The sequence below is a fragment of the Sturnira hondurensis genome, unplaced genomic scaffold (genome assembly GCF_014824575.4).
Source record: "Sturnira hondurensis isolate 20B ecotype Veracruz unplaced genomic scaffold, ASM1482457v3 Scaffold0020787, whole genome shotgun sequence".
Classification (NCBI taxonomy): Eukaryota; Metazoa; Chordata; class Mammalia; order Chiroptera; family Phyllostomidae; genus Sturnira; species Sturnira hondurensis.
In genome coordinates, this window is record NW_028093418.1 from 3,882,408 (window position 1) to 3,910,264 (window position 27,857).

Sequence of the window (27,857 nt, forward strand, 5' to 3'; positions counted from 1 at the left end):
ATGACGCGAGGCGCGGCTGAGCAGCATGGCGTCCGTGTCGCTGAGCGAGGCGGAAAAGGTGTACATCGTGCACGGCGTGCAGGTAGCTCCAGTAGCGGGGCGGCAGCCGGTCCCCGCGGGCCTGCGGTACGGGCCGGCCCTCGGTTCTCCCGGGAGGCGCGGCGGGTCTGGGTTTAACTGGAGATTCCGCGGCCAGCGTTCGCAGCTTTAAGCCGGCAACCCCGGCGTGTTTAGAACCGGGCGGCGAGCGTCCGTCCGTTTAGGACCGAGTGCGCACTTGGTCGAGCCTTCCCGGTCTACGGGGTTGCAAACCCGGGAAGGAAGCTGTGGGCCGCGTCCCTGAGGCTTTAGCAGGAGAGCTTTCCCCCAGGGCTGTGTCTGCAGCCTTCGCGCGTCGCTTGTCTGTGAATGTGCGTTTCTGGCCCGCTTTTCCTCGCCCGGGGGTTGGGAATCACAGGGAAAGAGAAGGCACGGGGGCGAAAGCGCTTTGAAAATATAAATGGCCTTACAAATTAAGGGGGAAGGTGTTTAAAAAGCGACTACACAGCCCGTATCACAGTTTCTACTGTTTCCCATTTGCTGTTGGAGAACTAAGATCCCTAGGGCAGCTACGGCTTTTCTAAGATCTTCAGCGCTCACCCTTCAATCCCTGGTTGTAATCACGCCAGAAACAGAGGTGGAGGGTGGGGAGCCTGGTGGTGCGCTACCGAGGGAAGCCAAGTGCGCCCTCCTGGCCTGTATCCTTCCTCCCAAACTCCCCAAAGCCTAGCCAGAATCCCGTATAGACCTAGTCACTTGTGTTTTACTTTTTGCTTTTGGTTCAGGGTGGTTAATTTCAGCTCTTCTGGCATTCCTTTAAGGTCAGCCTTTGATTCCTTTATTATTTCAAAGATGAATATAAAATAACGGTAATGGAATATAAAGTATACGTGGGAGGACCCAAAAAAGCCCTGGAATTTTTTTAATTAAAACTTGTGTATTTATTCTTACATCTTAAGTCACCTTCAAAGTACTCTCCATTGGTGCAATTTATCTATCGAGACTTTTTTCCACTGCTCAAAACAGTTTTTTTTTTTAAAGATTTTATTTATTTATCTTTAGAGGGGAAGGGAAGGAGAGAGGGAGAGAAATATCAATGTACGGTTGCCTCTCGTGTGTCCCCTGCTGGGAACTGGCCTGCAACCCAGGCATATGCCCTGACTGGGAATAGAACTGGGATCGTGTGGTTCGCAGGCCTGCGCTCAACCCACTGAGCTACACCAGCCAGGGCTCAAAACAGTTTTTGAACTTGTTGATTTTTGATGACTTTTAGTGTTTCTGCCACTTTTTGTTTCACCTCTTCCACATCTGCAAAACCTTTCTGCTTGAGGACTTATTTCTTATGGGGAAACAAAAAAGAAGTCCCTGGGAACCAGATTGGGGTAATAGGGAGGGTGGGGCATGGGAGTAATGCTATTTTGGGTCAAAAACTGCTGAACATGCAACGTGATGTGGGCAGATGTGCTCTAAATCACCCATCACGAGATGGACAAATGCGATCAGAGTCTTCAAAAAAAATTCACTGAGGCCGAATGCGGCCTCTCACAATAACACCAGCTGGTATACTGATACAGATGGGTTTCTAAAACAGTTGCCTAGCAGGGAAAGCCTGTACTACAACGGCTCACTGTCCAGAATATAATTCTGGTTCTTTGGGGGGTCTCCCCTCATGTATCAAGGGGTGCTATAGGTAGTGGAAGCCAGAGAGACTAATATTGGGGATATTGGGGCTGTAATGCTCTGAAGCCTTCCCCAGGACAGTGGAATTGCTCTCCTCAGTCCGTGTGTCCCGTCTGTGTGTCTAGTGGACTCAGTATTTAATTCATTCTATGTGGAACTGAGCTAGACTGAGGGATAGCCTGTCCTTGTGTAGCACCCATGCTGGAAGGAAAAAGCAGAAATTACAGATCTATTTGTGTGTTTATATATATATGACTGTACGGAGTGCAGTGAAGGGGGGAAGGCCTGCCTAGTCTGGGAAGTCGGGGGAGACTTTCTTAAAGAAAGAGTATTTGAACTGAGCCCTCAGCATGACCAAGAATTTAGTAAGCTTGAGCCTGTCAGAAGGAAAGGATGCTAAGTCCACTCCCTGAGGGTAATGGTGGAAGATCATGTTGCAGAGGGGATCCTAAGGGCCTCGGAGGCTCAGCTACTGCCTCCTCATGGATCTTGGATGGTATTAATCAACTTGTCTGTATGATATCCTACTTAAGGCCTGGCCAGTGCTCAGCACTCGGGAGGTACTCAGTAACATGGATGGAGCAAGGTAGGCCTTAACAGGGAGATGAGTTGGAGAGTGTTTTCAGTTTTTAAATTCAACCTCTCTTGCCAGTAGCATAGACATATTAGTGCCACAGTTGCTCAGTTCAGCTCTGTGCAGTTGACCAAGTAAACCTCTTCATGAGCATTATTAACATTGGTCACAAACTTGCTGTGTTTATGGAGGAGCAAAACAGAATTTATACGATTCGACAGAGATCGGGATGCAGGTGAGGGACCTACTGCAGATGTCCATGGACTCAGTTCTGGAATCACCTAAACTTGGGGCGAGTTGGTTCCTAGGTGCCAGCAGCGCACCTGAAGCCGTGCCTAGCTGGAACCCTCTTCATTTCCCTAAAGACCTAATCATTTTGTGTTTTATTTTTCATCCTTGGTCCTCTTTGGTTAGTTTCAGCTTCAGGCAGCCCTCACCCTCAGCCCTGATTTCTGGGATGCTTTATCTTGGTTTGGCGGGAGTGAGGAGCGGGTTTGGTGGTAGTTAGAAGCAGTTGAAAGTAACCTCGTGGTGGGTGTGGAGGATTCAGTCGCTAGTTATGTTAACCCACAAACTGGTTCAAGCAGGAAAAAAAAGTTTGTAAGAAGGACATAGATGTTCCAGGAATCTAAGGGCGCTTAGGTCCCCAGGCTCTCTCTCACTGGCTCGTCTCTGCTGCCTTTCACACCTTCACTGTGCTCTCTTCTCCCTCTCGGCTCTCTGATTCTCAGCCCTTGGTAGGGAGGCTGTGGTTACCTCTCAGCTCCCCAGCTCCTGGGGTTACCGTTTCCTTGTGTAAGAAACCAGCCCTGTAGTTCTCTTCTAGACTCATCGCTGGACAGAATCACTAGACTCAGACATGGCCCCAGGAGAACAAGCCAGACTTGAAAGAGAGCCGTTTGTGGGCAGGAGGATGAGTTGTGTTAGGTTCTGGCAGAAAATGGAACCTGACTGAGATAGTTCAAGAGACTTTTATGATGGGACTCTTTTTAACAGTGTGAGCGGGTTTCAGGCAACCAACAAGAGGTTTCGAAGAGCCAGATGAATGACCCCAGGGCATAGCAACCACCCCTAGGCCAACGGGGCACAGGGGGCAAAGGGGCTGCCCACGGAGGTTGCAGTCTGGGGCAGACGTAGGCACTGTCAGAAATGTGGTCCCAGGTCAGGGGGGTGTGTGCATCAGGGGGCCTCTCTGTTCTTCTGGTACCTTCCATTGGCCAAACTCAACCAGAACCAGCAAAGGGAGTCCAGGTGATGCAGGTTGGAGGGAGGCAACCTGGGGCACAGATTGGGGCAGGGAAGGACGGAGGATGGATCTGAGGAGGTGGGACGGGGCTAGTGGGAAGTCTGACAAATCAGTATTTTAATACGTGGTGTAGTTGGTTCCTGTTAAGTCCCCTCTCGGTCTTTGAAGGCTGGGATGTCCCGCTTTTGTGAGGTGTGTATTCTGCCCCAGGTGCAGTTGGTTGGCCCCACCCAGAAGCATGGCCCTGTCAAGGCCATTTCGTTGCGTTTTCTGGGCAGATGAAGGGAAGCTTGGCACAGCCGTCCGTCTGCGTTTCTCTGGTCTTCGTTTCTCTGCTGTGTACCTGGTGTCACGTGGAAGCCTTGCTGGGGCAGCTGCGCAGAGGAGGGCGAACAGGATCGGAGCCTGGTCTTCAGCCGTGAGGCTGAGCAGCCAGGACTCAGCCGCTCAGTTTGCCATGCGGGGCACTTGATATTGAGCCCCATGCCATTTCTGTTTCGGGACCCACAGCCCAGAAAGACTGCACCCAGGCACTTTGCAGGGTGAACGGAATCACGTCCTTTAAAGGCAGGCGGGGCTACGACACAGGCTGGGAGAGTGAAAGGGGCAGCGTCTGGTTGTGCCCACTGAGTCATGGGCCTGGGCCCGTGAAGCTGGACCAGTCAAACTCCCTCTCCTAAGCCGGGCTGTCTTCTGGTCAGGGCGAGGCCCTCGTCTCTGCCGTGGCCTCTCTCCGGGGTCGTTTTGGAGGGTGCAGTGAGCTCGTTTAACCTGTGCCCAGAAGCAGGCGGAGGGAACTGCTGATGGGACTCCCGGGTGCCCCGCCGTGCTGAGAGGTCCCCTGGCGTGGCTTGTGGTTTTCAGATTCTCCTGGAGCTCTGTAGGTCCGGGTTGTTCCGCTTTCAGGCTGGCCCAAAGCTGGCTGGTGACAGCAGGGATTTAAATATAGATCGGAGGCGCTTCCACCACACCGCACCCAACGGGCAGGGGTGCTGGGATCACAGAGGTAAGGCCTGCAAGTCACCCGGCGCCATCCCGGCATGCAGAAACCCTTTATCTGGAAAGGTGCCCCTGCCCCCGCTGAGGGCAGGGCTCTGCCCCCAGGCCCACCACTTGTGGCACATCAGTTCGGGATGGCCCCTGTTTTTAGGCGTTCACACTTGGACGCCCCTGAGTACTGCAGGTGGATAAAAAACGTGGCAGGTGTCAGGCCGTGAGCCGAACCGAGACAAGAATTATAGGAGATTTCCTGACTTTTATGAGGAAAACTGGATTTTTTAAAACATCGCCTGCTGCAGTGATTCTCGGGCTACTTTGTCTTACTTAGTTTCATTTTTGGCTTGTTTTTTGCTCCTACTCTTTTTGAGTGCTTTTTTTTTCCTATTAAAAATGTACGGTTGTTGTATCCTTTGAAAGGAAAATTTGTAGCTTTTAAAAAAAATCTCTGCCTGTCCCCTGAGCCTTTCCCAAGAGCCTTTCCCAGGGGCAGGGAGTGATTTAAGGCCGCAAAGGCAGGGTCTGGTGAGGCCCCGTTTTTTGTCACCTCTCCCGCCCCATCCTGGAACAAGTAAGTGGGTCCTCCCCACGAGCCCTGTGACGCCATCTTTCCAGGGTGAGTGGTGTTTTAAGGTAGTGGTTGGAAGCCCTGTGCCCTTGCGGTCTCCTTGCTTTCGGGGCCGCCCGTTCACCCTTGGAGGGAGGCCCGAGCCGACCCCTCCGGCACAGTGAAGAGACCCTGGAGGTGCAGGGGGCCGTGTGGGATTGTGGCAAAGAGCTCCCCGCCTGGGAGGTCAAGTGCTGCCTGCCGGCTGTGACCCTGGGCCAGCCAGTCAGCATCTGCCCACCTGGGTTTTTCCTATTTGTACGATGGATTGAATGTGCTAACTGGGTAGTGCGTTTAGCGCATTATCTATAGTAAATGCACATTAAATAGTAGTTACTGTTAACATTCGCAAATGATTGTGCCTGTTTTGATTTATAGATCTGTAGAATTAAAGAAACACCTTTGAGGCCATTTAACTCCATCTCCATGTTTTTACAAGTGAGGAAACTAGTCCGCAGGGGGAAGGGACCCGTCCTACCTGGGTCAGGCAGCCAGTCGGTGGCAGGCCCAGGCCCAGAGCCCACGGCTGATGCTCCTAGTGACTGCTCGCGCTCACCCCGAGCCTGCAGCCCGGGAAGGGCTCTTTGTGGATGCTGCTCCTGGGTCAGGTTCCCACCCTGCTAGCACACGGGAGGCGGGGCGCGCAGGGAGTCGGAGAATGACCTAGAAAGCCTTCCTGTTCTGCTGCACAGGGGTTGTGAAGAGACAGCCACATAGTTTTTCTTCCCAGAGGCTCGTTCTCCCCAACTTGAAATCCTGTTGCTTTTCAAGTCCACTCTCCCCAGACTCCAGACAGGCAGGCTGGACGTGGGTGGGTTTGCAAAGGGACTTCCAGTTTTCCCCTTTAACAGGAGCTGAGAGAGTAAAAGAGCTGAAACAACACCTGGCATGTGGTGGTAGCTGGTGCTGTGGGGGTGGGGTGGCAGCCTTTTGCTTTTTTGTATTCTAACTTCTCAGAATAAGTCAATTCCAAGTAGTGGGCAGGGTGGTTTAAAGGTAAGTTTCCGACAGCTTACGCACTTCAGGGCACTTCAGGACACAGCGTTTTCACTTTTTGAGGAGCATTGACCCCTTTGAAGATCTGGTGATTCTAATGGCTCTTTTACTGGAAGAAAAAAAAAGACCCCAAAAATGCTCGCAAAGAATGAGAAAGCTCTCTGTGAGCTGGTGTGGAGGGACCCCTTATATGCAAGGTGTTAGAAAGAAGCGCAGTGTAAGAGTGTCAGTAATAGACCACCCTCATGTAAGAAGGGACACCTAAAATACTTGGGTCTTCTCATTTGTGCAAAGGAAATACAGGAAGAACAACCGGGAACTAAAGAGATTGGCTCCCTGCCGGGCGTGGGTGGGAAAGGGGAGGTGGGGGCTGAAAATGGGGATGAGGGGAGAGCGACACTGATTTCTCTGAGCTCACCTTTTCTGGTGGCCTTGACGCCCAGGGCCCTGGGGACAGGCCACATGGCCAAAAGGTGAATGGGCAATTAAGGGTCACCAGGATCCGGGGGCCCAGACTGGGATGCAGGCCAGTACAGATGCGGAGCAGTCACGTGAAGGACAGGGACAACAGCTGGAAAATGGTATTTTGAGCGAATACCACGCGGCTAACGGCAGGGGGAACGCCGCACAAATACTGGGCCCGTCAGTGAGTCTGCAGGGGTCAGCCTTCTGAGACTACTGTTTTCTTTTTTTTACTGAGATTAAACAAATACCTAAAACATTGTAGATAAGGAAGGCCAAGGTGCTCTCTGCCAGAGAGGGAAGTTACAGATAAGACGAGGAGGAAGGTGAGAACCAACTATCTGTGTGAACATGTGGCTTTTTAACAGACACGTGGGTGGATACAGAAGTAAACGCAGGTGTGTGCTTGGGCTGGGTGCACGCGGTTCCCTGCTCGCTCTGCTGAGGAGCGCCCAGAACGGTGACTCCCTGCAGCAGTGACCCTACTTCCCACCCTGGCCTGGTTTCTGGGTTTTCTCCAATAAAGGGAAGCAGGGCTCCTGGGGAAAGGGCTGGTCCCAGGGCGGGGGCAGGGAGAACAAGAGGCTGGGACGTGCTGAAAGAGATTGGAGGCGTGTTGACAGAACAGGGGAAAGCTCCCCGTGGCCAACACCAAATCTGGGGCAACAAGATAAATACTGGCATTAGTGGGTTATAGCCGTGGCGTAAAACAGACACTCTGAGTTACACCGACATCAGGAAGCAGTGGAAGGCGTTAAGGGGCTGAGGGACAAGCAGTGCCTGGAGCACTCTGAAGCCCATCTTTGGCATCAGGGGTTGGCAGATGTGGATCACTCTCCAAGAACAAGATGCACTGCCCGTTTCTCCGGGGGAATCAGAAGGAGTGAGTTGGCTGGGCAGTCTGTTGTTGGTTTGGGGTCACAGCCTCAGGACTGCTGTTGTTGCCATAGGAGGACCTCCGCGTGGATGGCCGGGGGTGCGAGGACTACCGAGGGGTCGAGGTGGAGACCGACGTTGTGTCCAACACCAGCGGCTCTGCCAGGGTCAGGCTGGTGAGTGCTGGGGCCAAGTCAGTCTTGATTGGGTGGGGCGGGGGCCGGGCGGGCCCTGGGAGCCAGCTGCAGGCCCCTCAGGCCTTTGCGGCACCAACTGTTCTGGGGGAAATTCAAGGCCCAAGCCGGACTCTGGGAGGGGGTCTGTCTGCCCCTGGAAGACCCCTCATCTTCTCCAAGGGCCACTTTCCAAGTCCCAGCGCTGCTCTTAAGAGAGTGGCCCAGGGTCTGGGTCTGGGAGAGGAGGGAGGTGGTCGGGGGCCTGGCTCCCTGCTGGAGTGAGGACCCTTTTCGTTTGTCTGCAGGGCCACACAGACATCTTGGTGGGGGTGAAGGCAGAAATGGGGACACCGAAGCTGGAGAAGCCGAACGAAGGTTACTTGGAGTTCTTTGTTGACTGGTCAGTACTATGCAGATGTGTTTAAAGAGAAACGATGTAAAAGATGAAGGTTCAGAGAATGGGCCCCTGATCTCCTGCTGAGCCCACCTTTATTTGGTGTTCAGTCCTCATTCGTCCAGCCAGCAGGTGTTTTCTGAAGTTCTCCCCTGTGCCAGCCACGGGCGTGCGTGGAAGGAGGCACCGGGCTGAGCGCTGCCCTGGTCCTAGTCAGTGGGCCATCTCCAGCCCGTTTTTCCCGGTCCAGACGAGGAGGGTGTCTGCCAGGCAGCCTGCACGTGGTTGTTAGGAGAGCCCAATGAGACGACAGGTGCTTTGAGAAATATCAAACATAGACGATAAGGACCATTTGGTCTAAAATGCCCTGTTTCCCCTTCTGCTCTAGCTTTGCAGAAAACTTACCAGGACTCGTTGGAGAGCAAGGGCTGGGGCCAGCCAGGCGGCTGACAGGCCAAGGGAGTGGCTGCTGGGCAGGCAGTGTGGGCGCTGGGAAGAGTGGAGTCCGAGGACGGCCAGCCTCGGTGCGGCTTCCTTCTCTGGCCAGTCCCTCCATCTCTCTGTGCCTGAGTTTCTTTATCTAAACAGTGGGGATAATAATACTGTTGTGACAATAAGGAAACCACACGGTGAAGACAGAGCCCCTGGAATGACTGGCTCCCATGGGCTTTCAGTCTGTGTTCTTTCTCTCCCCCTTGTCACCTCCCTTTTCCTTGGGTTGGGCTTTTTGGGGGGTTGCTGGCCCAGTCTCATCTTCTGTCTGTAAGTTCGTCTCCAGCCAGGGGGTGGCAGGGGGCCTTCTTGAGGTGGGTAAGGGTCTCAGTTGGCTGCTGTTGGGTGCAGGTATGTATTATTGATTCTGTATTGGGGGGTCTCCAAGACTACTGGCACATTTGGAGGTTTGCTGGAAGCACTCACAGGACTAGCATAAAGTTGTACTCATAACTTAAGGTTCATTAAGGTTCACAGCAAAATTGTACTCATAACTTAAGGTTCATTACAGCAACAAAAATGCAGCGACACCTGTGTGCAAGGTGACTCTGAAAGTAAACCCATTAGAGACTCAGCACACGAGACCTACTTTTGGGTGCCGGTCATGTGAGCACCCTCTGCTGAGCACACGCTGCAGTACCAGGCTCCCAGAAGGAAAGCAGGTGTTCAGCATAAACCGTATTTTCGCAGAAACAGTCTGGCCACAGTGGTTCCCTGTTGACTGGGGCTCAGGGCCACCCTCTTGCAGTGGGCAGCCTCGGGCCCACTGGGCCAGCCCGTTTCTGTGCAGATCCTACCTAACCCACATCCGTACAGTAACTTACAGTCTCCTGGGCTCCCTTCCAAACAGAAGTTCACCTCACAAGCTGTTTGTGAGGAGCATTGCCGCGGTCCAGCCGCAGCAGGGTCCAGGGGTCCCTCGAGGTGAGGATAGGCATCGGCGCTGGGTAACAGGCAACTACACAGCTCAAAGGCAGGTGAAGCACTGTTCTGTTTATTGCAAGTACAAGCAGGCTTTTATATTTTCATTTCTGGTAGTGATTAACATTTACAGGTGCATAGCATGATCAGTTAAGCAGAAAAAACCAATACAAAGGTAACCAGGAAAAGTACGAAAGTTCCCATAGTGTCAGTTATGTTAAACAAAAGTTATTTTGACCGGGAGAACCATTAATCAGACAACTTAAAATAGCTCTATGTACAAAATTTGAATGTCCTATTATTTATTAAAGTTCTCAGAGTTTGTCATGGGCAACAGGTACGCTAGACCGAGCAGAGGTTAGGAAATTCATTATAAGCCTCTGTAATGTCAAACTTAGCTATCTATCTTTCTGTCTAAAATATTTCTCTGTGTACTATAAACTCTATCTTCTTTTTTTTAAAATATTTTTTATTTATTTATCTATCTTTAGAGGGGAAGGGAAGGAGAGAAGTATCGATGTATGGTTGTGTCTGGTGAGTCCCCTGCTGGGAACTGGCCTGCAACCCAGGCATGTGCCCTGACTGGGAATTGAACCATGATCGTGTAGTTCGCAGGCCCGCACTCAATCCACTGAGCTATGCCAGCCAGGGCTAAACTCTATCTTCTTAGTAACTGTTTTTTACATGTTTAATAGCTAACTAGCTTTTTCTATTTTTCTGCCTGTCTAATTCTAATAGATATATATCCCTATTCAAGGTAAAGGAGGGGCTGTAATTCCAACAATTTTAGACATTCAGGGGCTATTTCATTAGAGGGGATTTGCCTCGGGACTTACTTAAGGGGGCTGCCTTGGGTGTTCCAGGCCCCCTACTAGCTGATATCATCTTATCCTACAATTGCTTAATCAGGTCAGGGACGGAGGTGTTATTCTGGGGAAAGGCCAAGGTGATATTGTTCTCAGCCTGACTTAGTTGCTGTTCAGCTCTGAGAATGGTCAGCATTTCTAGGAGATTCCAAATTTTCAGACAGGTAGAGGTTAGAACACCAAGAGACAGCAAGATTAAGATCAACACCACATATCCATTCGTGCCACGTCCGCCAGGCCGGAACACGCTTCTTTGAAGTCGTCCTCCCCACGCTCGGACTTTGTCAGACAGCATGGTTGGCGCTGGGACTGGACGTAGCAGAGCATGAGTTCAGAGAGGGGTAGTGACTCTCCTGGGGTCACACAGCCCAGTCTCCCTGACTCTGGATCTTTGCCCCTTCTACATTGTGCAGCCTTGGGAAGCCAGCTCTGGAGGGACATTGTGCTTATAGGTCCCAGAACGTGTCTGCATCCATCCTTCTAGCCCCTCCCTGCCCCCTGCCCTCTGCCCTCTGCCCCCTGCCCTCTGCCCTGGCCCTGGCCCTGGCCCTGGCTCCAGCTCCAGAGCAGTTTCTTCTCCTGGTTCTATGCAGCTGTGAGTTGTGCAGTGGAATCAGCTCATTCTTAGCTACTACACATGATAGTGACCTTGAAAAGACATCCAGCTCACCTCTTTCTTTGCTCTTGGAGGAAGAGAACTGCCTCTCCCGGCCTTGATCTGCCCAGTCAGCGCAGTGAGCAGTCACAGAGGAGCAGACCCCACGTGTGAGGCCCTGCAACTTGCTCTCCCGTGTGTGCTGTTTGTCATTTTCTGCCTCTTCGTCTTAGACCAAAGTCAGCCACCCAGGCACACCAAGGAGGTGTTTGGTGCAGGAAACCGATTTCACACCAAAGAGGTGTTTGGTGGCTGTGTGTCTGAACAGGACTTGAGGTTTGCCTGCTGCTCTTGTCCCTTTCTTGTCCCAGCCTCTAGGTGGAGAGGAGCCTTTGAGCAGCTTCTTCCAAGACCTGGCTTCTGGGACTCAGCCACTCTGTCCTGGCTGAGAGTGGCTGCCTGCCTGTCTCTGTCCCCTTTGTAAGTCTCAGGAGAACTGAGATGGGTCTAGGTGCTCCAGCCCCGAGGGAGTGCTGAGTCTCTCGGGACCGACTGCCGGATGGTGGCACTCAGTAGCACCTGGAAGTGGCCCAGTTAGTGCAGTCGGCCCGGCCGGTGGTGAGAGACCCAGGAAACCCCACTTTCCTGCAGAGAAGGAGGACATCGCCCAGGGCCGCCAGCTGCCTTGTTGGAGTCTGCAAGGAGCACCTGTCAATGGCACTATCAGATGAGGCCCTTTACTCTAATCCAGGGACTAGGAATGTCTTCTGGGCGCCTGTGGGTGTGCCCGGCAATGAAAGCACTGCCCTCCTCTCCCCCAGGCCCCGGGAAGGGCCTCAGGCTCAAACAGAATTCTCACCCAGTGGGAGGGAAGCTTTCAGGTGGGAAACGGGGGCAGGCCCCCTCCTGCCAGTCTGAGCCCAGCTTCACTTAACTACTTTATCAGCTACTTCCAGGTTTTAATTATTTCAATCCCCAGAGCTAGAACGTTCTCAGAAAAGGAATTGCTTTTCTGCTAACTTACTCTACTTGTTTATCTGCCTGGAACAATGCACGGAGTCTGAGGTAGACTACCACTGCCCCGCACCCAGCTGCACTGACCCTGGCTGCCCCGCACCACCCCCCACCAGTGGAGTAGCAAAGACTCGGGGCTCCTGAGCTCTGCTAGCACTTCCCCTAAACTAGGAGCAAACTGGGACCTTCCGACTTGACTTCATTCTCGTGTCTTCATTAGTTTTGCCTAAGAATAGACCATTTTAAGTAAGAACTTTGAAACACTAGGAATAGGTGGTTTCCATCTTAAGCCCAGAGAAAGGTAAGAACTGAATGAGCTGGCATGTCACCCTGGGTCACCCTGGGTGACAGTCCATCAAGGCGCTTCTCGGCTGTCTGACCACATGTCGGTGGGTTCAGGGGCTGTGCTTTAGCGTCCCAGAGAGGGTCAGGTAGTAATCGGGGGAGCCGAGGGGTGCACGGTCCACTCACAGGTGTCCTGGTGCGGCCGGCACTTGTCCTTCCCTTTGGGACTTAACTTCTTTTCAGTGTGTTCCCTTATGCTTCACGTTAATACTGAACCCTGAGCTTTGAGCCCTGAATTGGTGGGTGGAGCCACTCGATCTGTTCTGCATCTACTTAGTGCTGCTTGAAGCGGACTCTGTTCTTGGCTGAAGGGCCTTGGTCGGGGCCAAGTGGAGCGGAACCTGCAGAAGCCATTCGAGGCTGCTACACTCTGAAAGTCTCCAGAGTTGATAACTCCCCCAGCAGCTTCAAACAAAAATTCACAATGTGCTAGTATTCCCAACCATTCATGGGGCCACTTCCGACAGCTCCAAGGGGGCCTGTCTGGGGGCTGGCTGGCTGCTGGAGGGCTCCCGAGTCAGCCTGGGCCCAGGTACCCACAGAGGCACTTTCTCCCGGTGGGCCCGGCCTGACCTGGCTGTAGGAGTCCCCCGCGGGTCGGCTGGCTAGATTGATGAGGGAAACCACGATGGGCCTGGTGTCTGAAGTCCCATTGCAGGTGGGCTTGGTCTCTGCCTGCCCAGTTAAACCGAGGGAGGCGAGCCGGGCAGGGGGAGTGGAGCGGAGGTGATGAGTCAGGAGAGGTGGGGGCTGGGAGGGGCCTCACTCCCAGGGTGTTTATTAGCTGATCCACCTCAGGAAGCGATTTCCCTACAGCCCTGGAAGGGTGGGCCTTTACGAGGGTCTGGATTGGTCTGGGTGACTGTAGAAACCTGAAGTGCCTGGTTCTGTGCTGAGAAACCGAAGTGTGTCCTCTCCCCTCCTCTCCTGCTGGGACGCCTGTGAGCAGGGGCTCGGACGACCAGCCTGTGTTTGTCTCTTTTTTAACTTTGCGCCTAATAGAGAAAGCTTTTATTTGGGACTCCCTTGGTCTCCATTCCTTGACTCCAACATTCATGGTCTACCGGTGATTCCCAAGACCCAAGCACCCACTCAATACTTTGAGGCATAAGATTGACCCAAGGGGAGCTACCCTGACTGACGTTAGGCTACAAACTGAACCTGCACAATGGACCTTCGGCAGAGTCCAGTGAAGCCTGGTGGACCAGGGCCAGGCTGTCTGGGTTAGCGTCTCAGCTCCCCAGTCGCCAGGCGTGTGACCTTGGGCAAATCACAGAACCTTTCTGTGACTCAGTGTCACTGTCTCTAAAATGGGGTCGACAGCAGTGCCTCCCCCGAGGTCTGTGGGGAGAATTAAATGAGTTAGTCTGCCTAAAGTGCTCAGAGCGGTGTCCAGCACGTGGTAAACATGCCCGAAAAGTTGTTACGTTCTCCTTCCTCGTGAAGTGAGGGTTGGACCACCTGAGGTCTCCCAGGGTCATCCCGAGGCTGCAGCCCACCGGAAAGACTTCTGTTTCTCTGATGGGGGCTTTTGTTAAAGATGACTCAAAATGCCTTTAGACCTGGCCTGGAAGCTTGCCCGTCTCTGTCTGTCCCTGCCACTTACTGTGGCCCTTTGTGGAGATACAGGAAGTCACCCAGCTGGCCCCAGTGGGCATTTGCCACGTATTCCCCTGGAGAGAGCCTCTGGGGTCTGCACTCTGACCACCTCTCCCAGGAAGGCCCCTCATGCTGCACGAGCGCCTCTAGTGGTGGGGAGGGGCCCTCACCGCTCTGCTGCAGCTCTTCTCATCCTTGGGCAGAACATGGGGTCTGGCTTTTCTCACTACATCCGAGGCCCTGTGCCCTGTCCCTGCTTAACAGGTCCCTCCTTCCCAGCCTCCTCCCAGAGCCACTCCAAGGCCAGGGCGCCTTCTAGACGCAGGAGCATCCTGTGGTCCCATCTGCCTCCAAACCTTCTCTGCCTTTCTACCAGCCATGCTGAAAGAATGCTGTGTAAGGAAAGAAAAAAAACTTTACAATGGGAAAAATTTCTACTCTAAGTTAGCCCAGTGTCCAAAAAACCCCACACGAACTAGTTCAGGTGGTTGCATAGGTAGATTATTCAGCCCGTTGGACCTGGGGTGCCCTGTACACCATCCCTCAGGGTCAGGAGGCCCTACTGTGGCGCCTCCCGATGAGTGACTCACTCCCAGGAGGATGTGACCCACCGTCATCAGGGACAGGCGAGCACTCGAAGCACAAACATCTCTGACTGGGTTTGTCTGCGTAGGGCCCTGCATAGACGTGTTTTCAACACTTAAAAGATGGAACTTATTATTGAGTGTTAGCGTTTGAATTAGGAACAGGTTGTGTTTTGCTGGCTGGGCAACATAAACTTGGTCCCTGGTGACTTGATGATCTCACCGTAAATGAGCTTTTTTTCTTTTTTAAAAATATATTTTATTTATTTTTAGAGAGGGGAAGGGAAGGAGAGAGGGAGAGAAACATCAGTGTGCGGTTGCCTCTCACGTGTCCTCTCCTGGGGACCTGGCCCACAGTGAGGCTTATGCCCTGATTGGGAATTGAACCTATAACCTTCTGGTTCGAAGGCCAGCGCTCAATCCCCTGAGCCACACCAGTCAGGACAGAGCTCTTTTTCATGGCTCAGTGTCTGAGGCCAGCAGAGGCGGGAGAGACCAGTGGCGTTGCTATGGCAGCAAGGAAGCTTCTGTTGGGGCTTTTAACTTGGGGCTCCGCTGGCTCGTAGTGGTGAGGAAAGACCAGATGATTAGAGAAGCAAGTTATTATACAGCAGTACACCCCAGTGGTTTCAGGGCTCATTTCTGTACCCATATTAGGACGGAGTGGGAAAAAGGGACATTTCACCCTGTTGGGTGAGAGGCCTTTCAGCATCACACAGGTAGGCCGGGCGCAGCCTCGAGCTTTCGCATAGGACCCCTGCCCCTCACCCTGCCCGCCCGTGTCCTGACCCACTTCTGCTCATCTTCAAGTTTAAGGTCTGGACTGATGACATAGGGGCTGCATCCTCTTTGCACAGTGTCCGTGTCTGCAGCACCTGCCCCACAGCGGGCTGGGGGCTGAAAGCCGCAGTGTGTGGTTTTCTGGAGATCATGCGGAAACCCCCGGCTTCCTGACTCTCTGGGCCTGACTCACTGTGTGCAGTGACCCCTGGGATGTTTACTTACCTCTCAGAGGCATTAAGGGTTTGGTTTGGTTAAGCCAGAACCCTCCACGGCTTCCCGTCAAACACTTGAGTAGTACTCAGGGTGGCAAATGTTGACATATCTTCATTCTTTGCTGAGGTAATTGGGCATAAAGTTCAAGAGGCTCAAGTGGAAAAGGTCTTCTCTTTGAAAAATAGCAAATGGAATAAAAGATTACCTGTGGCTTAATCAGCCACAGTCCGTTTTATGTTCCTGCTTCTCGGCACAGCGATGAGCTAGCGTTTAGGCCTCGGCTCTGGCACGCTGCCGAGCGAGCCTTCTCAAACACCCGGGAAGGTGATTACACTCACGTCGTGGCTTTCGCTTGGAGAGTATCATGGCGTACTCCAGGCTGTGAAAACTAGGGGTGGTGTGTGAACCCCTCTGTAGCCAGACTGTGGTTCTCCGGGTGTTCTGGCTTCCTGGGCCGGCCAGAGGGAAGTGTTCATTGTACTTTCCGGATCAGAGAGTTGATCATTACTGGCCACGGCTCGCTCTGCCGCTGCTCTCCTTTCTCTCTGGCTGCAGGTGACTTCTCTTGGGAGTCAGGGGACTCCCGTCACACACTGACAAACCCAGGGCTCAGCCCTGGTCTGGCTTGTCGTGTGCGTCTGTCTGGAGGCTGGGGGAGTGGCAGATGCCATCCTTTCCTCATTTCAGTGCTCCTCCTTATAGCGCTGGCTCCTGCAACACCCCACAGGGCAACTGGGTAAGGCCTGTGCCTTTGCTCTCTCTGTTTGGAGGACTCACTGGCTTTTCTGTTGTCCTTCTGTGTATGTAGTTCGGCCAATGCTACCCCTGAATTTGAAGGTCGAGGAGGCGATGAGCTCGGCACGGAGATCGCTAACACCCTCTGCCGGATATTCCACAACAAGAGCAGCATCGACCTGGAGGCCCTCTGCATCAGCCCGCGGGAGCACTGCTGGGTGCTCTACGTGGACGTGCTGGTGGGTACTGTGCGGTGCTGCCGGCCGGAGACCAGGGGCCTGCTTTCCTTCCCGGCGCTTTTTCCCTCTTCAAGGGCACGCTGTCTACTCCCAGGGTGAGATTAGGTGGGAAAAGACTGGTCTCCTCTAGTGTTCTTTTTTTTTTTAATTAAATGTAATAACATACGTAGTAGCCTACACATAATGCCTTCCTACAATAAAATTACAAGCAGTCCTATCACAGTAGCACCTAAAGTTACCCACAGAGACTGACAGGAGAAAAACCAAGAGGTGATGGTGCCAGACAGACGCGAGGGCAGAATTTAGACAAGTTGGCACATTCTCCGTGGATGATGGCGGAGTTAAGCGACACCAGGAGGCAAAGTGACCAGCCCGGGAGGTCTCAGCTTGAGAGTGGTGGTATTATTAGTCCTCAGAGCCAGGCCTTGGGCCAGAAAGTGCCAGTGCCTGCTCTTGACCTTGCTAAGTCACCTTCCCATGAAAACGCCCTGTAACCCACCTCCTCTGAGCCCCTGGGTTCCCCGGTGTGGACCTGGAGGCCCCGCCTCCCCCCTCCTCCATAGTCCGCTCCCGCAGGGAGCCACAGCAGAGTGTACAGGGGTGGTTTGCAGCTCTGGCTGATTGTCGGGACCACCTGGAGGCCGGAGTAAAGCACAGGTCCAGCGCCTCATCCTGCATTTTTAATGGGCTCCCCGGTGATTCCGACACCTAGCCGGACTTAGCCAGCAGGGGCATGTGGATGAGGACACTCGGTAGGGAACCACACTCCCTCCTCAGTGTGAGCCTGGCAGAGCTGCAGCGTCGGGGGCCACCATTTCTCACTTGTGTGGAAGTTGGATGCGTGTTAGCAAAGATGAAAGGAACATGTGTGGTGCCATTGGGGCAAAGAAAAAAAGGTGATCAGTTTCTCCTTCAGTGCCGGTCCCCCTGGCTGAGGAGACCCACCTGTTAAAGGCCTGAGTGTCAGTACCACGGCCAAGCGTGGCCTCACTCGCGTGGCCTCACTCGCGTGGCCTGTGTGAGCGCCGCCACGACGAGGCAGAGCCTGCAGTGAGGGCGGGCGCTGTCCGAGAGCCAGGCGAGCAGCCACGCGCACTCGCCTTCGCCTTCTCCACACGTGGTCAGCGTTCCTTGGGAGCCCGTGGCCTTTGACTGGGAGGCCACTTCAGTAAGACATGACGCTCTTCCTTCCTGCTCACTCCCTGTCTGCCTCAGCTGCTGGAATGTGGCGGGAATCTGTTCGATGCCGTGTCCATTGCCACGAAGGCTGCTCTCTTCAGTACGAGGTGAGTCGTCCTGGAAGCAGCCCCGGGGCCGCTGCGAGCCTGGGCCGACCTCGTGGTGGAACGTGGGAGGCTCTGGGCAAGGGCAGCGAGTGGTTCAGCGTTGAAAACGGTGGTATTTAATGTGAAGCTTCAGAAGACAGAATTCGAGTAAAACTAAATCTGCATAGATTTTTGAATTTATTTTTTATATTGTTATTTTCATAAGTAAACATGTACCATGTAGACAGATATTAGGAAACTGCAAAACGTGAAAAGAGTAGAAACCAAGTTCAGGTCAGCTGTCCGAACACTGCTCTCGAACAGAGCCCCTGGGGGGCGGGGGCATCGTCGGTCACCGCCACTGGGGCCTGACACGCGGGTGCCTGCCTGGTCCTGCACTGGACACGTGAGTGTCCAAGAGCAGGAAATGCCTCTGCCTCTGCGGTTCAGCTTTCCCGACGGGCCACGCAGCCAGGGACGAGGCACTGACCTCTCTGGGAGCTGACATTTCCTCAGTTTCCCCCGCTCTGTGCACCGGGTTCTCCGAGGAAAGTCTGCAGCATTTGAAATAAACACGTGGCCCAGTTGGTTAGTGTCACCCTGACGGGTCACACTAATGTTGTGGGTGCGGCGTCAGGGCACGTGCAGGAAGCGACCAACGATGCATAAATAAGGGGAACAACAAATCGATGTCTCTCTCGCCCTCCCCCTTCAAAGGCAGTAAGTAGAAATTGCAAAAAGGAAGAAAAGAAACACGGGGGAGGAGGCGCTCCTTCCACTAGAGAGCTTACGGTCGGTCGTGGGGAGCCTGGGTCCTGGGACACGAGGGGTGGAGGCCCCAGGGGTGCAGCCTGAGGAAGGAAGGGGGTGAGCGAGCGGAGAGGTCGTCCGCGGAACGCTCGCTGCAGCCTCGCCGTGGTGAGGGACGGGGACAGCCTGATGTCCCGTCACGGGGGTTAAAACCGACCCGTCAGCGTACTTAGATTGGTTAATGTGGAAAACCAGCCACTAAGTGCGGTCCTCTCACCCTGTTTTGTGTTTGTTTTGTCGTATGTTTCTTTTGCTAATTCTTGTATTTAATGTCTGGAAATATAGACACATATATCCCGAAATGTCACTGACAATCGTCCAGTGCTCACACTATGGATGATTTCACATTTATCTGTATTTTGGAGTTTTCCTCTGGTGAATTTAGACTGGCTGCATAATTTAAAACAAAACAAATGAAAACAAAGCTCAGCAAATTTGGGTCAGAAGTTGTGGGATGGAATATTTGCCAAGACAGCTGCAGAATCTTCACCTGGAACAGGGCCACTGGACTCTTGGCTGAGACAGTCGAGGGTCTGGCACTGGCGGCCACCGGGGGGCTCGAGTGCCAGGTGCCGCGCTGTCGCCCGGGCCCGGCTGCCTTGGAGAAGAGGGGAAGTTGCCATCTGTTGCATCTCAAGCCTCAGAAATCACGCCCAGTCTGCCAGCTGGTTTCCGTGGGCACTGGGGCCGACAGAGAGTAGAACCAGCTGAGGCTGTTGGGCCGGGGGCGTGGGGGGTCCGGCCGATGGTCCGGCAGGGTGGTGGGTGCCAGCTGCCCGGTTGGGGAGCACGTCTGCTGCGGCCTAGCCCTGCAGGCAGCAAGGGGGGGGACGCTGCAGGGCACTGGGCCCCCCGGCTTGTGGAGAGACCTTTTGTGTAGTTGGGGTCCTTTAGAAGGGTAGAGACCAGGCTCCAGATGGTATTCTCCAGCCCTCCTACGGAACCACGCTGCAGCCAAAGGGTTGGGAAGGTACGTGTGTTTGTGCACGTCCACATGCTTGTGCTTATTTGGAACATACAAAAATTCAGACCACTTAACTGATCTGTTCAGACAGGATCTTGCTTAGTACTTACACCCTGGGGGCCCTGGCGTGGAGACAGCAGCCAGGGCAGGCCCTGGCAGGGCTCCTTGGTCCTTGCGAACAGCCTCTGGCTGCAGTTCTTCCCTGGTTATTGTCTTGTGTAGGGATAGAGGGCAGGGCCGGATCATACAAGGGCCGGGGGCGGGGGGGGGGGGGGCGGCAGAACTTATTTATAAAAAATTGTGAATTCTTACATGTTCAAACTTCAGTCATCTTCAAAGAACTCTCTGTTTGATGCAGCACACCCATCGAGGTGTTTTTTCCCACTGCTCAGAACAGTGTTTGAACTCATCGGTGTTGATGCCTTTTAGTGCTTCTGCTGTTTTTGTCTCACTTCTTCCACATCGGCTAAATGTTTCCCTGAGGACTTTTTTCATTCGGGAAACAAAAAAACATTCCCAGAGAGAGATTGGGTGAACAGGGAGGATGGGGCACAGGGGTCGTGCCATTTTTGGTCAAAAACTTCCGATTACTCAGTGCAGTGTGGGCAGGTGCATTTGTAAATCACCTTCATGAAATGGGCAAACTCATTGCAAGAGTCTTAAAAAAAATTTCAGTGAAGCCAAACGCAGCCTCTCACAACAGTGCCAGCTGGTACACTGATGCAGATGGGTTCCTAGAACACTCGCCTAGTGGGGGAAGCCTGTACTACAAGGGCCCCACCCTCCAAAACATCATTCTGTGTTTTTTGGGGTCCCCCACCCCGAGTAGAGGGCTTTTGTTAGAGGAACAAGGAAATCCTCTGACGCCATTTCCATTGCAGACCGGTTCCGTTCCTGGCTCCTCCACCCTAGACTGGAACACTCTGACTTCGTGGGTTAAATGTACTTTTCATCACCCAGTTCAAGAAACAGCCTTGCCGGCCCCCCAGAGCCCTCCCGCCCTGTGCCCCCAGCAGTCACCACACTCACGGGGGCAGCCACTGTCCTATAGCAGTAGATTGGTTTTGTACACGATACAAGTGTTTTCTCTCGTGTGTCAGCCTCATTCACTGGGTGGGAGGTTCTGAAGTGCCTTCATTGTGCCCTGGAGCCATTGCTAGCTGTTTGCTGTATGCTGTTCCGTGTGTAAACGTGCACGGTTTGCCCAGTCTGCTGTGGTCGGGTGGATGGTGGATGGGTGTCTGGGCACTTGCCAGGAGGGGCCGTTGCAGATAGTGCTGGACATGAGCATTTTGTGCATGTCTTCCGTGCACGTGTTTGTACGTTTCTTGGACGAGGGTGACGGTTCTGGGTTGGAGGGCGTATGTGGCTGTGTTCACTTTCAGTAGATCCTGCAAGGCAGTTTTCCGAAGTGCTTTTGTGAAACGACCCCCCACCAGCAGTGTGTAAGCGTGTGCGGGACGATCCCCCCACCAGCAGTGTGTAAGCATGTATGTGCGGGGTGCTCTGGTCTTTTTAATGCTAGCCACTGTGGTGAGGGTGTCTTGGAATCACACTGCAGTTTGGAGTTGCGTTTCCCTGGTGAGTATTTACATTGAGCACCTCTCTGTGTGTTTATTGGCTACGTGAGTAACCTCTTATCTGAAGGCTCTGATCCAGTCCTTGGTCCGTTTTCCCCTTGGGTTGTCTGCCTTTTGTGTTTAGCCAGAATTCTTTATGTAACATGTCAGTTTGTACACACACACGCAAATAATTGTTTCACTCTGGACTATCTTCTAGTTTCTAAACGATGCCTTCAATGAACAGAGTTCATGATGTTGGTCCACACCATAACATATATAATATGTACTATATAGTGTTATGGGTGTGTATTTCAGTTACATGATAGTGGAATGTATCATTTTTTCCCTTCGTGTTAAGCACTTTGTGTCCTGTTTATGAATCTTTGTCCATTCTAAGGTCATGAGGACGTTCTTTCTTCTGAAAGCTTTACTGTTTTATCTTTTGCCTTCACGTCCGCATTGTGTTTGGTGAGAGGCAGGGATTGAGATTCATTTGGGGTATTAGATTGACCAAAATTACTTTTATTTACTTATTTGTTTATTTATTATTGTTAGTATTATTTATCCTCATCCGAGGACATTTTTTCATTGCTTTTAGAGAGAGAGGAAGGACAAGAGAGAAATATTTGTGTGAAAAAGAAACATCAATTCGTTGCCTTCCGTACACCCCCAGACTGGGGACTGGTCCCCGGACCAGGGTTCAGAGGCGTCAGGACTGGGGGCCTCCCACACCCAGACCAGGGATTGAACCCACAACCTGGGCATGTGCTCTGACTGGGGATTGAACCCTCAGCCGTTTGGTTACCAGACAGTGCTCCAAACAACTGAGCCACACTGGCCAGGGCCCAAGCATTATTTCTAATAAGACCTCCTTTCTCATCGCACTGCATTGTCGCCTGTGCTTTTGACAGCAAGGACAGGGAGGACGGGCACAGCGCGACACTGTCTTGCGAGGCACAGGAATCCTGACTCCTGTCCTCAGTCTCAAAACGAAGAAGTGATCTTTCAGTAGGATGAAAGTTTAAGTGTGCTTTTGCTTCCAGGATACCAAGAGTCCGTGTTCTGGAGGATGAGGAGGGGTCAAAGGACATCGAACTGTCTGATGACCCTTATGACAGCATCCGGCTGAGCGTGGAGAACGTCCCCTGCATCGTCACCCTGTGCAAGGTGCGAGCTTGTGTCTGATGGCCCTTGTCTTCCCCACGGGTCCTTTCCACCCTGACCCATTAAGTTACTCAGTAGGTTGGAAAGTTGTAGTTTCACAAACTCTAGGGAGGTGGCTTTAACCCGAGTCCAGTAGCTGGTCCTCAGAGACCACCTCCAGGGGGAGCTCTTTCTTTCCTTCGAGAAGGGACAGAGCCCTGGGAGCTCAGAAGTGGGCACCGAGTTACAGCAGCCGAGTTTGTTAGGCTCCAGCGCACCAGGCATTTCACCAGAGCACCCTGTGAGCCTATCTCCTCTCATTTTCTCAGCTCTGTGGGGTCTAGGCTGGGAGCATAGTGATCAGGGGGTTGGAGGGCAAATACTGTCCCCTCCGTGGGCCCCAGCGTCCACGTCTATGAAATGAGGGGGTTGGAGCCACTCCCGGTGCCTAGTAGGTCAAGTGTGGTTTCCACGTGGAGCCAGCGTCTGACTGATGCTGATGTGTAACTGGCTCCGCCCGAGGCCGCGCAGGCGGGTCTGTACTGACCGAGGTGCTCGCCGATTCCACTCAGGATTCGCTGTCTTAAAAATAAGACAGAGCGTGTCGGGTCTCATTCCCCAGAAGTCACTCCGTAAACCCGGGGTGAGTTGAAGGGCTGGGACCGACTGAGGCCACCTGCCCTGGACTCACTTCTGAGCGTTTCTCGGCAGGTATTCTCTCTCAGTCTCACCTCTGTCGGCTGTGACACATCCGCGTGGCCTCGTGCGAATTTCTCCCTGGGCCCCTCTGCTGGGAGCCCTGGGTGCCCTCTGACGTGGGTGGTCTGCGGATAGTAGTTCCGCCCCCCCACCTCATTTCCGTGGCATGCTTCTGTCGTGGCTCACGTGGCGGCCTGCATTGCCTTGGTTGAACATTGCATCAGGTATTTCCCATGTGAGCAGAGTATAAAATCTTGGTCCTGAGGGGACAATGCAGGTTCTTTGTGGGTACAGATTTTCTTCCTGGAGGCTGTCGAGGGTGGAGCCCCGGGGGTGTCACTCACACCTGTGCTCTGCTGCCTGGGCTGCAGATTGGCTATCGGCATGTGGTGGACGCGACGCTTCAGGAGGAGGCCTGCTCCTTGGCCAGCTTGCTGGTGTCCGTGACCAGCAAGGGAGTCGTGACATGTATGAGGAAAGTGGGGAAGGGCAGCCTGGACCCGGAGAGCATCTTCGAGATGATGGAGGTGAGGCTCTGGGGCAGGGGCAGGGCCGGGGCCTGGCTCGGAGTGCCCGCTGCCTCCTGCCCCCTTGGTCAGTCGTGGTGTCGAGATTCTCCCTGTGCGCCTCCTTGACTTGGAGTTGGAGGATGGCTGGTGTGGCCGATGTGAGCTGGAGGCCTGCTGCCCATTCGGGGCTGGTTGCTTGTCTCCCTCTCTCCGCTCCCAAGCTTCCGCATCTCCAAATGCCACTGTGCACTGCCCACGTGCAGAACCACTTGTAATTCCCAAACCCTAAGCTTTTGTGATTGGATGAGGGGTGGAAGTTGGCAAAGGCGGAGCCAGGGGCTGAGGGATGGCCATCTCCCCACAGCAGTGTTTTGTTGGAGATGAGGGGAGCGGCGGGCAGCCCTCCTGTCAGCCTCAGGGGCGCGTGTCCCTGTGGGTCCTCCCGGCTCCTCTGGTCTCACTGGGGACACGTCTGCCTTCCCCGCTGGCCCAGAGCCCCTCTCTGGCGGGGGTCCTGCCCCCCTGCGTCTTTCTAGCTCTTCCCCATCCACCTTGACTCTGCAGAAGTCTTTAAGGCTTTGACACTGACGGACTGCCTGGCTGAACTGCGGGAACACAGTTAGCTGGACTCAGGTGGGGTTTTTGTTTTTGTTTTTATAGAAAAAGGAGAAGGGAGGGAGAAAGAGAGGGAGAGAAACATTGACGTGTGGTTGTCTCTGACACACCCCTGGCAAGACACCTGGCCCATACCCAGGCATGTGCCCTGACTGGGAATGGAACCGGTGGGCCTTCTGTTCACAGGCTGCCTCTCAACCCACTGAGCCACACCAGCCAGGCCAGGCGGGTGTTGTTTTAGATGAGCACTGTAACACCTCACAACACAGGTCCGTGGGTCATTGCTCCCCAGCAGGCAAGGTGCCGTCTGTACTCTTCCTCCATCCCGAGAAACAGTTACTTTCCACCGAAGACTCTGAGTCCTTGGTGTCTGTCTTACCTTTTTATCATCGTATTTGAAAGCACAAGTGGGTGGTGTTTGTGGGGCTGAAGATGCCAAAGCCCCTTACCCAGGCATCGACTCTGGTCTCGCCCGAGCAGTTCTGCTTAGAGACCTGCTGGCAGGTGAACTAGAGACTGCTTGGCAGGGTGGGCCTGGGCTCCGTCTGCTCCTCATCAGACAGACCCCCCACTCTGCGGGCTCCCAGCGCCTTCCCGCTGCAGTTCTCGGCTGCGACCGAGTCCAGGTTCAGGCGACTGTCGCCGCTGTCTTAACGGCAGCAGGAATGCTAAGCCTGAGCTGAAGGCCGTTGCTGCGTGATGCCTGGGCGTGGGTGTGGTTGTCTTTTCTTTCCTGGTGTAGGACGGAGGTTTTTCCAGAATGTGGCTATTAAGCAGTTGAGGTGTGCAGTGCGTGTGTGTATTGATCTGTTTAACTAACTACATAGGGGCCCTGGGAGGCAGGCTGGCGGAAAGGGAAGCCCTCGCTGGTCGGGTGTGGGCCTCACCGTGCTGTCCTGCGTCCCTCTGTCCTGCAGACCAGCAAGCGGGTGGGCAAGGTGCTGCACGCCTCCCTGCAGAGCGTCCTCCACAAGGAAGAGGGCCTGGGGCCCAAGAGGCAGAGAGTCGGGTTCCTGGGCTGATTCACACATCCACCCATCGCCGCGGTGCTGCTCTCACTTTTCCGCGTGAGCTGAAGTGTGTACGTATTTTTCTTAACTATTTCGAATTTAAAGCAATATTTGTACATGTGAAATTAAACTCTATTTTCTGGTCTGGTTTGGAATGGCTAGGATTCTTTAGCTGTAAGCCAGGACGCCAGGGTGGCCCCCCTTGTCTCCTTGGGTCCAGAGGCTGCCTCCCAGGCGAAGGGCCCTGGTCGTGGGCCTTCCCACGGAGACTCACTCACTCCTGCTGCAGGAGTTCGGAACACCAGCCACACAGGAGAACAAGGGCCCGTGAGCAGACTGGTTCAAAGGAAATGCTAACAGTAGGCGCCTTGCCACGGTTCCCTCCCCGAGAGCTTTCAGTGCGACACTCACACAGCAAAACCTCACTTGCCTCGTGCCTCTGGGTGCGTCGGGGAGGAGACCGGCGGAGGTGCTCAGCTGTAGGGTCCGGCCTGGCCCGCCTGGCTGCTGAGCCTTCCTGGGGAAGCCCAGCTCTCGCTTCCTGCCCCAAGACATCCAGGCCAAGCTCCCTAGTGGGAGGGGCCGAGCGGCCACGCTGGTCCTTAGCCAGCTGTTCTTGTCGCTGTTTTGAAATTGCTTTGTGTTTTATAACCACTCCCTGGTGTTTTGTAAGATTTTTTGTTTTGTCAGCATTAACACGGCTGCTTTAGAGATGCCGTCATTTGATGACTCAGCCTGCTTTCACTCTGGGGACGGGGGGCACATTCTCCATGGCCCCGGAAGGCTCTTCTGTAAGCCTGCGTTCTACTCCGAGTGCAGTGTGTCGGAGTGGGGTCTGTTCGGGGATTGAGTGGTCTCTATTTTTCTCTGGGGGATCTCGTTCTCCCCAGTCAGTCTTAAAGCACCCCCAAGAAGGGACAGGAGTGGCTTCGTGAAGGAGAGTGTTTTAGCCATGGCGTTTGCTCGCGGCTTTGTACTTAGACAGTGATGGCGAGGAGTTACAACCCCACCGCCTCGTGGAGAGAACATAATGTGAGCCGGAGCCCTCGCAGACCGGCCCTCCTCCCGGCCTCCGTCCCTGCAGAGAGAAGCAACTGCCCGGACTCAGACTTGCAGCCCCCCGTTGGGAGCACAGCCTGGGCTTTTGTTAGTTTTAAAGGTTTTCCAGTGGCTGTCCCTCCAGGTGCCATGACGGGGCTCCTGGCGACACAGACTCCAGCCTGTCCCTCCCTGCCTGCCCCCGGCTGCCTGCATGTGATAGAACATGGACAACTGTCAAGAGAAACTCAAGTTGGAATAAAGTCTAGAAGCCTTTGGTCTGGGCAATTAAAGACATCGGACAGATGGGCCAGGCCGGTGAGGCTTTGCCAGGCCTCATGGGACAGCTGCGCACAGCTAAGCGGTCACAGTGAAATCGAGGGAAGGCGAGAAACACAGGGTGGGGCGAAAGGAGGGTTACGGCTGTGAGTGTGTGAAGCAGTTTATCCTTGTATTATTATTTTTCAGTTGTTGTATGTATTATCTATTTGCACTGCAAGTGTAAACCTCCTTTGCCCACCCCTGTGGGTTAGTGGGTGTGTCTCCCACCCAGACCTTTCCTTGAAAGCCATCCCTTCCTGCGAGAAGGCAAGCACACGACAGATGAAGCAAAACCCGGGTGGGCGGGGTCTCTCTGGGAGAGGCGTTTATCAGAAACTTCTGATTATTGCAGCCCTTGGAGAGAATACACGGGGAGAGAAAACCGCAGGTAAGGACTTGGAAAGACCGAGTGGCCACGAAATAAACCCCAGGGAGAAGAACCGTGAAGTCGGCCAAAGGGCGAGAGCTTGGGGGTGAGGAGGGGGAGCACAGGCGCGCAAAGAATGCAGTGTTATGGAATGTGAAAATTCACTTATTATATTTGTGATTCCTTGGTCTCCCGAGTCATGTACGTTCAAGCCTATAAAACACGTGAATTTAGACAACCGCAGTTTGCACATTGCTCATAGGCAGTGGTCTCGCACACACCGCCCACAGAGCATATATCCGTGCTATTCCGCACTTTTTGGGAATGATCTGGCAGTGTGTGTGAAAGGCCTTGAAAATGTTCATTCCCTTTGACCTAATCTTTCCACTTCTGGGAATGTAACCAAAGTAAGTAATTCAAGACACCAGGGGAACGAAAACACAAAATATGAAGAAGTTCATGCCAGTATTATCTCTGCCCGGCAGAGACCGGCGATGGGTTCAAGCGCCAGCCCTCGGGGAGAGGGTCCGGTGAAGCGGTAGGTGGCGGGTGCCCCTGGTGGGCGGCCTCCATGCTCAGCCTCTGGCCTGCAGCTGCAACAGGGCCGGTGCAGGCAGGGGCGGGTCACTTCCTGTGGGCGGGGCCCTGCTTCCAGTGCTTCCCATCGACCTGGGCATCCAGGTGTGTGCAGGCCAGAAATGCCAGAGGCTTACTGCCTCTGAGTCAACCCATGACTACGCGGGACCGGAGCCTGTGGGAACGCTGATCCATTCGACCGTCGGGCGGGCAGTCCTGAGAGGAATCTGATTTGCGTGTCCAAACCAGTGCTCCTGACCCACTATTTCCCCTCCCCCATTCTCTCTTCCCTGCCCTTTCCCCGCCCCCACTCCCTGTGGGACCACCTCCCAAATAAACTACAGACATGAGCCCTCATCTCAGGCTTTGCTTCTGGGGAGAAGCCCAGACTAAGAAACTAAGAAATTGGTGCTAGAAGTGGCCTTAGGGAGGAGATTCTCTTAATGGGGTTTGGGCACCGGCTCAGGGATTGGCAGGTGGCAACCACGGCCCTGTGGGGGGCTGTGAGTGGGTTGGCGATGAGCCAGGACATCTGACAGCATCGTC

The 27,857-nt window shown here is 53.8% G+C and overlaps 1 protein-coding gene across 1 annotated transcript; it reads left to right on the top strand.

Moving 5' to 3' along the window:
* EXOSC7 (exosome component 7) lies at positions 1-26,323 on the top strand. The gene is made up of 8 exons (XM_037030418.1): positions 1-82; positions 7,551-7,652; positions 7,958-8,052; positions 16,267-16,432; positions 17,648-17,718; positions 22,077-22,200; positions 23,247-23,402; positions 24,917-26,323. Exons 1-8 carry the CDS (start codon positions 26-28, stop codon positions 25,019-25,021), a joined length of 876 nt encoding a protein of 291 aa, XP_036886313.1. The 5' UTR covers positions 1-25; the 3' UTR covers positions 25,022-26,323.
* The last annotated feature ends 1,534 nt before the right edge of the window (positions 26,324-27,857 follow it).

Coding starts and splice junctions, on each gene's coding strand:
- EXOSC7 (XM_037030418.1), top strand. CDS start 26: ATGGCGTCCGTGTCGCTGAGCGAGGCGGAAAAGGTGTACATCGTGCAC. Junction 7,653..7,957: donor GCTCTGCCAGGGTCAGGCTG/GTGAGTGCTGGG, acceptor GTTTGTCTGCAG/GGCCACACAGACATCTTGGT. Junction 23,403..24,916: donor GCATCTTCGAGATGATGGAG/GTGAGGCTCTGG, acceptor TCTGTCCTGCAG/ACCAGCAAGCGGGTGGGCAA.